The 14,825-nt window shown below is 44.5% G+C and overlaps 1 protein-coding gene across 2 annotated transcripts in view; it reads right to left on the reverse strand.

Annotated features, from left to right (window-relative positions):
• GRAMD2A (GRAM domain containing 2A) overlaps window positions 1-14,606 on the reverse strand; it is a gene marked incomplete at its 5' end in the record, with an annotated part of 31,081 nt that extends 16,475 nt beyond the window's left edge. For both annotated transcript variants that reach the window (XM_084241005.1, XM_084241004.1), the window contains one exon: window positions 14,566-14,606. In XM_084241005.1, the coding sequence (XP_084097131.1) occupies window positions 14,566-14,606 (41 nt within the window). The remainder of the gene's footprint in view (window positions 1-14,565) is intronic.
• Between the last annotated feature and the right edge of the window lie 219 nt (window positions 14,607-14,825).

The following is a 14,825-nucleotide window of genomic DNA, read 5'->3' on the forward strand; positions in this document are numbered from 1 at the left end:
GAGCTGAGAGGGCCCTGTGTCCCATCATGTCCCTTATGGGATGCCTAAAGGGTCAGCTCCCCCCAGGGAAGGTACAACCAGGTCCCAAACTGCACCCACGAGGCTCCATACATGTTCCTTATGAGTGAATCCTCCCCTGGGATGACAGCCAGAGAAAGCAGCTGGGAAGGGGCATATTTACACCTGGACCACACCCACTTACTGCCTCCCACCCCTCTCGGGCCCTGAGGCATTCCACAGTGCAGGCCCAGTCTTGCTCAGGCTCACACCCTCTCCACTCCTCTCCTCCCGCCACTAGAGGTCTGAGGCCAGTAACTGCTGCCCCCTTCCTGGCCAGAACTCAAAGGACTGCAGAGTGAGAATAGTCACCAGGGAGACAGACGGGACAAACAGCTGAAACCGGGAAGCTTTGTTCCTGGGGAGATCCAGGATTTCCTGCGAAGCCTAGGCCACAATAGGGAGCAGGCGGTTGGTTCTGCCGAGTGACCCGCCTGTTGCTGGCCTCATCCCATAGTGCGCACTGCTGTAGCAGCATTTGTTTGAGCTGGCACCCCCAGAACCTGGTCACAGACCACTTTTTCTTGGCAGGCCACTTGGGGCCTGGCCGTTTCCAGACAAAAAGCTGGTCATTCAGGTCTAAAAACAGACTTGTATTCATTAAGAAACAGAGCACCCCTGTACTCCTCGTGGCTACCTCCAATGGGCCGACTGAGGGGAAGGCCCACAGACGACCTTAGCAGCTCAGGCACCCCGACTCACAGTTGCCAGGAGGTGTGGCTACTCTTGGGACAAGTCAGCTCTGTCCATCCATAGACAGTATTCAGCGTACCCCACCCCAGGCACCCTGCAACATCCACCTCAGAATCTCTGGTTTTCTGCACCCACCAGGGTCTTCTCAGGACACAGGCAGGTCTGAAAGTCCTCAGGGTCCAGGGCATGGGGTCAGGAAGACAGGGAAGCTGACCTGTAAGTTCCTCACTGCAAAGGGGCCTTGGGGAAAGCACTCTCTTTCCAGGCCTCAATTACTGCCCTGCAAACTGGCAAAAAAAAAGCCTCAGTGCTGGAGGGAAAGCAAATGTTGTCTGAGAGAAAGAACCAAGTAGAGTCAGGAACCCGGATGTCTGTGGTCAGAAAAACCCCTGTCCCAGCAGAGGCTGGCAGGAGCACAGTCCTCACAGGGCCGCCGGCAACCTCCCTGCCTCCCTTCCACAAACATCTACTGAATGCCTGCTGTTCGCTCAGCTCTGTATGAGGGTTGTGTATGCTAAGACGGATAAGACAAGCTACTATCCCCAAAACGCCTGGTGGGAGCAGCAGACATGAGACAAATATTTATATAAGTCAATACATAATTATAACTGTGCAATAAATGCTATGAAGAAAAAGCAGTGTCCTAGGAGGACCTTTCTCGGGGAGTCCTGACTCAACTGTACAAAGCAAGGAAAACTTCCCTAGAGAAACAGAAGGATTTGAGATGATAGCCATAGATGCTAATCGTATGGGGGGTGAGGGTAGGGTTAGAGGGGATATGATGTGCAAAGGACCTGAAGCCAGAAGTGTGTGGCATGTATGAGGAACATAGAGCTTTTGTGTCTGGATGTTAGAGGTGAGTAGTGAAGTAGGGAGCAATGAGGCTGCAGAGGTTGACCAAGCCAGATCATGAAAAAGCCTGTGGGTCCTGTGGGTCCTGTGGGTTTTGGTCATTATCGTAAAAGAAATGGGGATTCAATGGAGGGATTTAAACAGGGAAATGCATTGTCTAGGTTGTGTGTTAAAGAAATCACTCTGATACAAAGACTTACTTCAAAGTAATCCAATGGAGATGGAGTAGGATGGGGAGTGGAGTTTGGATATTGATGAAATAGGGACAATCTTACATTGGTGGTTCTTGTAGCTGGATGATACAAACATGGAAGTCCACCAAACAATTCTCTTGTCTTTTATATGTATTTAAATTTTTCCATGGAGACAGATAAATTAGGAGACTGTATTCCAGCAGAAATGATGTGTCAGACTTGGTGGCACTGGTGATGGAGGGCCAGGGGTGGCTTCAAGAAATATATTTACAAATAGAATCAACCTGTCTTGATGATCAAGTGAATGTAGAGGCATAAAAGGACAAAGTGTAAAATACAACTATAGATTTCTGGTTTGAGCGTTCAGGACACTGTCTTGCTGAGACAAATCAGATAAATGTATTGGAAAAGAGCATATTTGGAGGAAAAATCATGAGTTCAGTCTTGAACATGTATGAGGCGGTATCAAGCTGTATATGAATAAGGGGCTCAGAAGAAAGTCCCACACTGGAGGAATAAGTGTCTGTGTTACTGTACATGGGTGGGAATAGAAACTAAAAAGATCTCCAGGGGAAGTGGGTACATAAAGAAGAGAAGCTATCAGCAAGAGTACCAAGACCAGTTCAATGGGGGAAAAGAGTGGTCGTTTCAACAAATGAGGTTGGAACAACTGGATAGCCACATGTAAAAGAATTAAGCTCAACTATCAAATGCCATATACAAAAATTAACAAAAACAAAAAATGTCAGAGCTAAAACTATAAAACTCTTAGAAGAAAACTCTTCAGTTAGGCAATGACCTTCAACTAGGTGATGGTCTTCTATGCTATGACACACACAAAAAAAACCAAGAAACAGAAAAAAGAGATCACTGAACCTCTTCAAAATTAGAAACATTATGTTGCTAGTAGTATCATCAAGAAAGTGAAAATACAATCCACAGAATGAGAGAAAATACTTGCAAATCATATATCTCTTAAATGACTTAGTGATCAGAACACATAAAGAGCTCTACAACTTTGAAGATATTATACTAAGTCAAATAAAACAGTCACAGAAAGAAAAATACTGTGTGATTCCACTTACACGAAGTATCTGGAGTCAAATTCATAGAAGTAGAAAATAGAAAGGTGGTTACCAGGTGCTAGAGGGAGAGGGAAATGGAATGCTATTTAATAGGTATAGAGTTTCAGTTTTGCAAGATGATAAAGTCCTGGAGATTGGTTGCACAATGATATGAATACACTAACACTACTGAACTATACAATGAACTTAGAAATGGTTAAGATGATAAGCTTTATGGTATGTGATTTTTAAACCACAATGCAAAAATTGAAAAAGAACTTGAAGTTGAAAAATAAAGACAGGGGCCCCCCCGGTGGCACAGCAGGTTGAGTACTGCACTGTGAAGCTGTCCACAGCCTCTGCAGTGCAGGTTCGATTCCCAGCTGCCCAGGAAGAAGCCCACATGGTGTGGCAGACCTCTCCTGTCTCACCCGCTGCTCCCCTCGGCAAGTATCTTCAGTCCGTCTGCCTGTTCTGCTTCCCACTCTGTCTCTGGTGAATTCTCTCACCCTCCCATGCCTCTGACCTGTACCCAAGTCCTTGTATAAATAAAATCTTTAAGTAAAAGAAAACTAAAGACAAATAATCCAATTACAAATGGGCAAATGTTTGAATAAACATTTTTTCCAAAGAAGATAGCAAATGACCAAGTACATGAAAAGATACTCCACATCACTAGTCATCAGGAAAACGCAAATCAAAAGCACAATGAGATATTACACACCCATAATCAATAACAGGTGTTGAAGAGGATGTGGACAAATCGAAACCCTCACACATTGCTGGTAAAATGTAAAACGGTGTAACGCCTATGGAAAAACGGTTTGGTGCTTCCTCAAGATGCTTAAACAAAGAGTTAATATATAACCAAGCTCATTTATATGACCATATACTATAAAACCCGCTTCTAGGTAGGTTCCCAAGAGACAAAAACATGTCCACACAAAATCCTGTATGAGAATGCTCACAGCTGATAACTAATAATTATTATCATAATAGCCAAAACATGGAAACAACCCAAATACCCATCACTGATCAATGGATAAACAAACTGTGGTATATCTATTCAATGGAATATAATTCAGCCATAAAAAGGAATGAAGTGGTGATTCACTCTACAATATAAATGAACCTTAAAAGCATGCTAAGTGAAAGAAGTGTCGCAAAAGACCACATACTTTATAATTCCATGGCTAGGAAATGTTCAACTTTGGGGAATCCATAGAGACAGCAAATAAATTAGTAGTTGCAAGGGACTGGGAGGCAGGAAGGACAATGGGAAATGACCAATAGCATAAAGTTTCCTTTTGGGATGATGAAACTGTTTTGGAGTTAAGACAGTGATGGTGGTTTGTACAACTTTGTAAATATACTAAAAAGTCACTGAATTGTACACCTTAAAAGAGTGAGCTTTATGGTATAAGAATTAAATCTGGAGGAGGAAGGGTTTGGGGGAGGAGAAGTCTGGGATCTGGGGAACCACAGCGCTTAAAGATATTTGGAGGAGGAAGAGGAGCCCCCCCCCCCCGCCCCCAAGAGATTAGGAGAGTGTAGCCCAAGAGGTAGCAAGAAAACTAGGTTACAAGTTGTCCTGGAGGTCAAATAAGAGTTTCCTAAATAAGAAATGGGAAAGCAGTGAAGTTTGCTGAGAGACCAAGTGGAGTAAGACCAAAAGGCTGTGCAGACTTGATCAACAAAGAGAGAGGATGGGTAACTACCACGAGAAAGCAGAGGGGACAGGAATGCTGACTCCAGTGCCAAAGACCTGCTCCTCTTCCTTCCCTCCCAGGCTGGTGACTGTGTCCCGGGATGGGCCGTGAAAAAGGCGGGTGTGTGAACACAAGTGAGCGTGCTGCTAAACACAGCGGGAATCCCAAATCCCTGGGCAGCTCTGGGCCACTCAACCCTGGACTTGCGTCCCGCCCCCTTCTCCCAGAGAAAGACCTCGGAGACACAGGCAGAGAAGACTGGATCCAACTTTCCTCTCGCGGTTCCCGGAGGGAGGGCGTGCTGTAACCTCACTGCCTGGTCACCCCTTCCTGTCATCCTCACCCGATGTTCCCTCCACCTCTGGTGCTTTGCGCCGCAGCCAGCGAATCACAAGTCCATTTTCTGCGCCTGCCTTCGGAAGAGCTGGGCAGGGTCACTGGCTGGGGAGGGCAACCACACCCAGAATTCCAGCGCAGCACTCAGTCGCGGCTCCCCGAGGCGGTGCCGGCGCCAGGGTGCCAGAGAGCCTACCGACCCCCGAGGCGGATCCTTTGGTGGGGGCTCGTGGGCCTTGGGGGTAGAAACAAATGCCTGCACAAACTGCGGGCCTGTTGGAGGCGCAGCAGCTGCTCCCGCACCTTCAGGCTTCCCGGAAAAGGGGACCCACCCCCTTCCCGACTCCGCCTCCAGCACGATTTGGGACACCGCAAGCAGGGGCCCAGGGAGGCCAACTCGGCTCCCCCAACCTGTGCTCAGGCTAAAGGTTCGGATTCCTGAGTGATGACCTAGTCTTAAGGAACTGGCTGGGCTGGAACCTTCTTTCTCCCAGGGTGTCTGACTGATGAGAACCCCCTAGAAATGCCTGCCCCCACATTGTTCACCATTGTTCTGAAAGTTCTAGCCATTGCTCAAAGGCGAGAAAAATAAAAGGTTGATACACTAAAAATGAAATGACTATTTTGGGAATATGGTGGGATAAACCACCTGGAGCACACATAACCAGTTGAAAAATCCAAGTAAGTGGCCCAGATATTTGGGTACTGGGCTAGGCAGAACTGTGATGGGGAAAGACACATAATGGGGCCTCCCTGGTGGCTCAAGGGGATAAGATGCAGCAAATATGAAGCTATCCACAGCCACTGCAGCACAAGTTTGATCCCCGGCCAGGGAGGTGACCCACATCACACAGCAGAGCTCTCCTGATTCCCCTGCTGCTCCCCTCAGCAGTGTATTTCAGTACTGTCTGCCTGTTCTGCTCCCCACTTTGCCTCTGGTGAGCAGAACTCCACTCCTCTCACTCCCACATCTCTGGCCTGCACCCCAGCTCTTGTATCCATAAATAAATAAATCTTTTAAAAAAAAAAAAAGAAAAAAAAAGACACATAATGAACTCTAATAGAATTAGTAATTATTGTAGTGGCTTCAGAATCAACATAAAAATCAATAGTTACTCTGTATACCTGCAATAAAAGTTATAAAATATTTTTGGGATAAAGATTCTATTCATGTGGCAACAACAAATAAAAATATCCAAGTGTAAACTTTAAAAAGGCAGAAACTCGGGCCTCCCCGGTGGCGCAGCGGTTGAGCGCTGGGTTGCGAGGCTGCCCGCGGCCTCTGCAGCGCCGGTTCGATCCCCAGCTGCTCCCCGGCCACCTGAGGAGGGTCCCACATGGCGCGCAGACCTCTCCTGCCGCCCGCTGCTCCCCTCAGCAGTGTACTTCGGTCCTTCTGCCTGCTCTGCTCCCCGCTCTGGCTCTGGTGAGTTCTCTCACCCTCCCGCGCTTCTGACTGTACCCAGTGCATGTATAAACAAAACAAACAAACAAATAAATAAATAAAACATGCCTCTATTAAAAAAAAAAGGCAGAAACTCTATGACAAGAAAAACATAAACATTTTAAAAATGAAATAGTGACTACTTGAATAAATGGAGAGATAAAAACTCTATTCTTGAGTGAGAAGAACAAAGGTAAAAACTTTTTTACATGAAATTTTAAACTGCGGAGAGGTTTGGTATTTTTAACATATTACCTTATTCAAGTCAATAAAAGTCAATAATCTAACAGAAAAGTAGGAAAAGAATATTAACAGGTTACCAAAGAATATCTACCTTACCTATCTTGTTGGTAAACACTTAAAAAATTATGGTGCTCAATATTACCACAGATGTCAAAAATAAGTGTTATTATCCTTGATGATATTGAATCAGAATTGCTTTTCTGACATACATCATATCCTTCAAGAAATGCAAATTCTTTGGTCCAACAACTCCACAGAATTTGGAAATAAGAAAATAAATGGACAAGGAGATAAAATTTTATATTTATATGGTAAAAATCATAGGGAGCAAGTAAAAACTCTCAACGAGTGTTTTATCAGTATAATGGATTCCTATGCAACTGACTAAAAGAATGGGTGTAGTTATGTGTGTTAATATAGAAAAAAAATCCAAAATCTATTATGTAGTGAAAAGTAGGTATAGGCTAGTAAAATATAATCCACTTATAAAATTAAACAATTGATACATTCTCCAAATATTGATTATATAGGGGGAAAGAATTATGGGGTGATTTTTCATTCCATACTTTCTATTTTGTTTCAGTGTATAACAACAAACACATAATACCTTTAAAATCAGCAAAAATAATGAAGATATTTAAAAATAAAACAGGGCCCCCCCTGGTGGTGCAGGCCGTTGAGCGCCATGCTGTGAAGCTGTCCGCAGCCTCTGCAGCGCCGGTTCAAGTCCAGCCGCCGGCTGGCAAGTGTCCCACATGGCTCAGCAGACCTCTCCTGTCTCTCCCACTGATCCCCTCAGCAGTGTATTTCTTCATCTGCCTGTTCTGTTCCCAGCTCTGTCTCTGGTGAATCCTCTCACTCTCCCGCGCATCTGGCCTGTACCCAGGTCTTGTATAAATAAGGAAATAAATAATCTTAAAAATAAAAAATAAAAATAAAACAAATGATAAAAATTATATCTTCTTTTACCTATTACATGTTCAAAGGCTTAGGAGCATAAGAATATCTACTGTTGATAAACACGGGTGAAAGGGTAGTTTCCCACACTGCTGTAGCGAGACAGTGTGACAAAAATTGTCTACATACACTTCAGACCCAAAAATTCTACTGCTAACAATTTATTCTTAGGAAATAATTGGATACAAATTTAATGTATGAGAACGTTCACTGAAGTATTGTTAGAAGAGTACAAGATAGGGTATCACCAACTTATGGTTTATTCATAGCCTGGAATTCTATATAATTATTAAGGTATTTATCAAGTTATTATTAAAACTTGTTAAAAATAACTGTCTATTAACATGGAAGGATAGGGCCTCCCTCGTGGTCTATGGATTGAGTTTCAATGCTGTCACTGCTATGGCCTGTGGCACATCAGACTTCTTCTGTCTTGTCCACCCTCTTCCCCTTGCACCTCTGGCCTACACCCCAGTTCTGTGCAAAAATAAAATAAAATAACAATAAGAAACTCATTAATTAAAAAAACATGAAAGGACAGTATCATATAATATTGGAAAAAACATGACATAATATAGCATCATAATTCAATATATGTGGGAAGGACGCACAACAAAATTCTAACAATACTAATTAATTACAATAGCTGATTATTTTAGATATGTTTTTAATTCTGCTTTATATTTTTTCTATATGCTTTGCCTGACTTACATGATCAGAAAGCCCAACTTAATTAAATCATAGACTAAGGAGGAAGGAGAAGGAAAAGGCAAGGAAAAGAAAACTATTCCAATGGCAGCAAAATTAACTAATAGACACTATGAAATTCCAAGTTTCTAGAGCCTCATTCTTCAATTGAAACACTCAGAATCCAATTGGAAAAAAAAATTTTGGTTTTTAAAATGAACTTTGCCAAATCCACATGAGGTAAAGTTGCACAAAACTAAACACACACACACACACACACACACACACTCACAGACACACAGTGTGTGCATGTAAAACTGGTGAAATCTGAGTGAGGTCAATAGATTATACCAAGGTAGATTTTCTGGTTGTGATTTTTTTTATGGTTATGCAGGATGTTATCACTGGGAGAAAATGGATATATGAGATTTCTGTATTATTTCATACAATTGCATGTAAATCTACAACTTCCCAAAAATTAAGTTTATTTTTTTTAAATTAACTTAGCACTTTGAATAAGGTGAGCAACTGAACCTTTTCTTAGAGCTGGGCCTGAATCGTCACAGAGAACCTAAGAGCCTAGTCTCAGATTCTCAAAGACAGAGGCACTGCAGGGAAACTAACTTATGGTGAGCATCTGCTATATACCAGGCATCACACAGCCTGAGATCTTTGAAGAGGGCCAGATGTGACTCTGATAGATGAAGAAAGAGAGACTCCCAGTCAGTAATTACTCAGCCATAACTTGTGAACGCAGGTCTTTCTGAAAGCGCAGGCTCTTCTTACTGTAGCACAGTGACTACATATTTGAGAATGTCTTAAAAGAGAGGGAAAATGTATTCATTGTTATCCATGTCAAGTAATTCAGTATAAGAAATAAATAGTTGAGTGGGTGAAAAAAAGGGTGGAGCTGCAATTAAGTATGAGGAATTTCAAAATGTGGGCCTGTAAAGTGAACATCATCGGTTAAATATGTCACTGCAGTCCTGATTATTAGAAAGTTCTTTCCAAAATAATAGAAAAAGAACTTTTTTTAAAAAAGGAAGTTCTTTCCAACACTCAAATGAATCTTGTTTTATCTAGTGATCCTTCATCATAAAACAAACCTTTATCATCATGTTCTTTCCTTGATGAAACTAGATCTCTTGTGTAGAATCTGGGCTAAGAGCACTCTGACCGTCCTCTGTTCTCCTGTGCCTGATATTGCAGGACCCATCAGTTTTCCCACCCACTGTTGTTATGTGGGGTCAATTGGTTATTTCCAGTCCTCCCAGGTCTGCCTTCATCATTATGGACCTCAGCTGACCATCTAATGTCAATCATATTCCTCAGGAGCCAAGGCAAAAGTTGCACGATAGGTCTATAAACTCCAAGAATTTTAGGCAAAATTTTTCTGTCTGAACAAAGGGACACGGAAGGAAAATAATCCACTTTTATTAAATTTTTAATGTAATAAAATTATAGCAAATACAGCTTAAATTAAACTGAATTATTTAAATCCATTTAAAATATAAACTCCAAAACTCATTACTTAAAAAAAAAAAATGATCAGTTAGCTATGAACACCCCTGGTACTTAGACCTTTGGTCTGTAAATTCTATTTCCCACTAAAAGGAAACGGTATTCCTTGGAGAAATGGCTGATTCCAGATCTAGGGCAGGAAATACACAGATGAATCTAAAGCATCTAAGTACTCCAGAAAACAAGGAAATCATCAAAGACTGGCATCGTGGCACAAGGACTCAGGAGTCAAAGTTACACTAATGTGAGTGTCAAGTAGAGTAAAGTCTATAATGAACTGAGACACATCATAATACAAAAATGACTCATTGGTCACCTCTAATGCCAGTAGGAACACATCTCATTCTTTAAACAACTTGCAAGTAAAAGGAAAGTGTTAGGTATTTGTTCTGCCTTTCTAGTACTAGCTATATCTATCTCAAGATAAATAGTTGAAGGACTTTTCTATTTATAGAAATACTCAAGCTAATCAGTGACAAAAGAGTAGCTGAATAAGTGTAGTGCTCATTTTGCAATCACTAATGAAATAATGGGTCAAAATGAAATAATCATCAACGTTTGCTAACATTTCCCCAGAGAGAAATAATCAGACCTCATGTGCTTCCTGAAGAACTCAATACCTCTTGTATCTGACCAATGTCTATAACCAACTCCTGATTTCTGGAAATGCCAGAGTCATAGGAACATTTTAAACAACATCAACAATCTGGGAAATGATATAGGAACAATAATCCAGTTTCTTCAATAAATAAACTTCAAGGGGAAAAAAGATATGGAAGGGGTACCTGTAGATTACAAAAGGTCATAGAGATATAGATATATAGACTCAATGTGTCAAACAATTGCTAAACCCAATTTGGATCATTATCAAAATAAACAAATAGTACTAGGACACATTATAACATGGTGGAAAGGAGACTTTAAATGTTGACTAGCTGATGATTTTAAGAAGTTACTGGTTTTTTTTTAGGTGAGATAACAGTACTATAGCTCTATTTTTAAAGACTTTAACTTTTAAAAAAAAAAGATTTATTTATTTATGTATATAAGAACTGGGTACAGGCCAGAGGTATGGAGGGTGAGAGGATTCACCAGAGACAGAGTGGGGAGCAGAGGAGGCAGACTGAGTTAATATACTGCTGAGGGGAGCAGAGAGCGAGACAGGAGAGGTCTGCTGTGCCATGTGGTTTGTTCCTTGGCCGGGATCGCTGCAGTTAGCTTCATAGTGTTGTGTCTTAACCCCTGCGCCACCAGGGAGGCCCAAGACCTTAATTTTTTTTTTTTTTTTGTAGGACCCTCGCCGACACCCTGGAACGAACCAGCGCTCCAGAGGCTGCAGGCAGCCTTGCAGCCCAGCGCTCAACCGCTGCGTCACCAGGGGAGGCTCAGGACCTTAACTTTTATGCATATACACTGACTTAGTTAAGGCTGAAATAATACATTATCTTAAATTTGGTTCAAATTACCCAGGAGTGAGGGAGGAGGAAGGAACAAATGAAACAAGCTCGGCCCATGTCTTGATGATTGTCCAAACTGGGTGATGGGCTTTTGCTGCTTATCATACTCTTCTCTCTTCTTCCGTTATGTTTGGGATCTTCCACAATAAAAAGATTTAACAATTAAAAATGTAAACATTTTTCAACATGTTAGGATTTCAAGAATCCCAGCCTGACTATCAATTCTGAAGTATTGTCACTGGGTGATTTTAAAATAAAATTTCTGGGTAGTTCTCCAAAATTCAAAAATTATTTTTCAAATCACATTTTGTATGGCCTGGCTGGCTATGGGCAAGTTTTTGAGAAAGAAAAAAAAAACCTTACAACCAGTCACAGTTGTGTGCTCAGACATACCACCCAAGTTGCTGCTCTGATCCTAAGTCAGGAAACAAAGGGACACCAGTGAAATTAAATACCTGTAGCATTTTAAAAAATATACCATTGATGTATCCTGTCAACACATCAGAAAGAAAAGCATGTCTGATCTAAACCAATTCTCTACATGCTTATTTCAGATGATGAAAAAAATAGTGCCAAATAGTAATGTCCATTTTAAAAATTAAGTGTAATTTTCTAGTGGATTTTAATTATGACCTGAGGAAACACTAACATAGGACAAGAACTAAAAGGCTGGCTCAACCTCCACAGGTTATTAAAACACTCCAGTCCTAAATTATGACCAAGCATTTCTAAACTCATAAAAATGCCTAGTTGTGGTAGGGAGAAGGCGGGAGCTGGTTTGCCCTGTAGAGACTTCTATTCTTGGGAACAACTCCTTCTTTCTGGAATCTGTGCTTCAGCAGGCAGGTACTCCTTAGGGAGGCAGTTACTTCTTAATTACACAGGAAGCTGATTCCCAGGGGCTTCTGCCGACCCCCCCCCCCACCTTCCTTTCCTACTATAACAAACAACTGGGGAATTAATCAAAGCTTCAAAGCTTGGTGATAACAAGTGGTGACAGACAACACCTTACAGCCCAGGTGAATAGCAGCACAGTGGCCAAGACCGACTTCATGCCAGAGTTACACTTGCATCAGACATGAATGCAGAATCAGTTACTCCCACCTCTCAGGAAAGGAGAAAAGCCAATTCCTTTTTGGTGTTCAGACTTATGTACTGGTCACCAAATGGGAAAGCTGCACTGTTTGCACTTTCATGGATTGTTCATTGGTAGTCATAACAAAAGAGAAGTGATGTAAAGAAATAAATACCTTCAGAAATTGAGGGGGGGACTAGGCTAGTTAGCAGATTTGCAGAACTACTGTGTGGAGAAAGCCTTTAAAAGCCTATGCTACCATCTCCTTACTTTTTGATGGCAAAGCAGGCCCAGAGAGGGCACTGACTAGTCCTAAGTTTCAGCAAAATAGAATAGAACATCGTGAGGCTGTGAACCCACTTCTGATTCTTGCTGGTCTGATAAACCTGATACTTGGAATTATTTTTAAATTTTTAAATATTTTTTATGCATACAAGAACTGGGGAACTGGGGTACATGTCAGAAGTGTGGGGGGTGAGAGGAGTCACCAGAGACAAAGTGGGGAACAGAACAGGTGGATTGACTGAAATATACTGTTGAGGGGAGCACTGGGTGAGACAGGAGAGGTCTGCTGCGCCATGTGGGTCACCTCCCTGGCCAGGGATCGAACTCATGTTGCAGTGGCTGAGGATAGCTTCATAGTGCTGTGTCTTAACCCCTTGTGTCACCAGGGAGGCCTTGATACCTGGAATTCAAAGGCCACCACAAAGATTTAATCAGGGTAAGAACTGGGTGGGACTCCCCAAGAATGCTCCTGGAAGAGCTTCAGGGAGCTGGCTGGCATAAAGCAGCTTGAGTGGTGCCCACCTCAACCTCAGTGGGTCATTCCAGGTAGATGAAGGGGTACACATGGCTTTCTGGTCTGCACTAAGACTTTGAGGGCTTCCCTAAGCTCAGAAATGTCAATGCAGTTCACTACATCAAGGCATGGATAGGTCAGCTCTACCTATGTGCCCCACAGACCTATTCATTACTTAACTGGCCCTGTCAAATGATAACCTTAAATCTGAGGGACTACTGGCATGAACCACACCAGACTCCAGCCAGTGTGATCAGAGGACTCTGGAGGGGACATCCTCATATCCTCACTCACTGCAGGGTGGTAGGGACACTCTTTGTTTCACCTCCATCTGCCAGTCCTGCCCCACCCCTAAAGCTTTGCTCTTAGAAGAGTCAGGCAGAGCCATGACAAAGACATCATAGACGTCATTCCCTAGGTGATGGCTCCTTGCAGTAATGGGCACCCTTAAACCATCGTGAAGTGTGGGAAGGGGAGCAAGCAAGCAAAGAAGGACAAATGTCAGCTGGGTAGAGCCCTCTTTGAGGACAGGAAGCGGGAACCCCTGGCATCTCCCCAGCTCCATAATACCTCTGTGAAGTAGACACAGGGCTCCCACATTCATGCTACCTGCTCTAGAGCTCGCTAGCCAGGGGTGCGAAGACCTCCAGAGCTCAGGAGGTGGAGTTTGAGACCTGCGGAAGGGCAGGAACTTACAGTTTCTTCCCCTGGCTCTATCTACCCCCTAAATCCTACTCCCAGGGCCTCAAGACCTCAAAGGGCCAAGGCCACAATTCTTGATGTCACCTGAAAAGCCACCTCCCGCTCTGCCTTCTCGCCCCTTTTCCAGCTGCAAGAGCTTTGCTTCTTCGGAGCGACGCGGGATCAGCTCTCCGGGCTGAGAGACCCGCCCCAGCCCGCCCGACTGGGAAGATCGCGGCGCACGGGTGCGGCCGAGTCGTGCCAGGACAGCTCCACGCAGCCTTCTGGGCAGCCGCGGGCCGCTGCAAGTGCAGACCGGCTGGTATAGGGGAGAGCATGACCCCTCTGAGGGTCCCCAGGGAGGCGACATCCTTTGGTGGGAGGCAATAGCAACTGGGGTGCATAAAGTTCTGGGAATGAATGAGTAAATACTAGAATGAATGAACAGGACCGCGGCGGAGGGGTGGGGGCGGACGATGAGCGGCGCCCCAAGGTGGGCACCCCCACCACCCTGATGCCCACAGGCCGTCCTTAACCGCCCAGGCTACAGGTCCCGCTCCAGGGCCATAGACACAGTCCGACATCCCGCACGGTCACCTCCCAGCACCAGGGGCGCCCCGGCACGCGCGCGCAGCCCTGGAGCGGAGCCCGCATTCCGGCGGCCGGGAAGTGCCTGCCCCGCGGGCCCTGCGCGCACAGGCTCCGCGGCTTTCGCGGCCGCCCCACCCCGCCCGGCAGCGTCGGTCGCGCGGGTCTCCGGCGCCCTGAAGCCGACCCGAGGGCCGCAGCGCCTTACCTGCCAGCCTCGGCGGTGCCGCCCCGGCTCAGAGCGGTCATCGCGGCGCGGGCGGCGAGCGCGGGGAATAGCGCGCTGGCCAGAGCGCCCGCCCCCGTCGGTCCCGGGAGGGCCCGCCCCCGCGCGCCTACTGGCTGCCCGCGCGGGACGGGCCCGACCCATTGGCCGTTCCACTCCCTCTCCAGAACCAGGTTGGTGTCCCGAGCTCTGCGCAGATCCTGCTGCTCCAGCTCACGACGAGAAAGTCTGGGAGGCCAAGT

Source organism: Talpa europaea (genome assembly GCF_964194135.1).
Source record: "Talpa europaea genome assembly, chromosome: 8".
In the NCBI taxonomy this organism is placed as follows: Eukaryota; Metazoa; Chordata; class Mammalia; order Eulipotyphla; family Talpidae; genus Talpa; species Talpa europaea.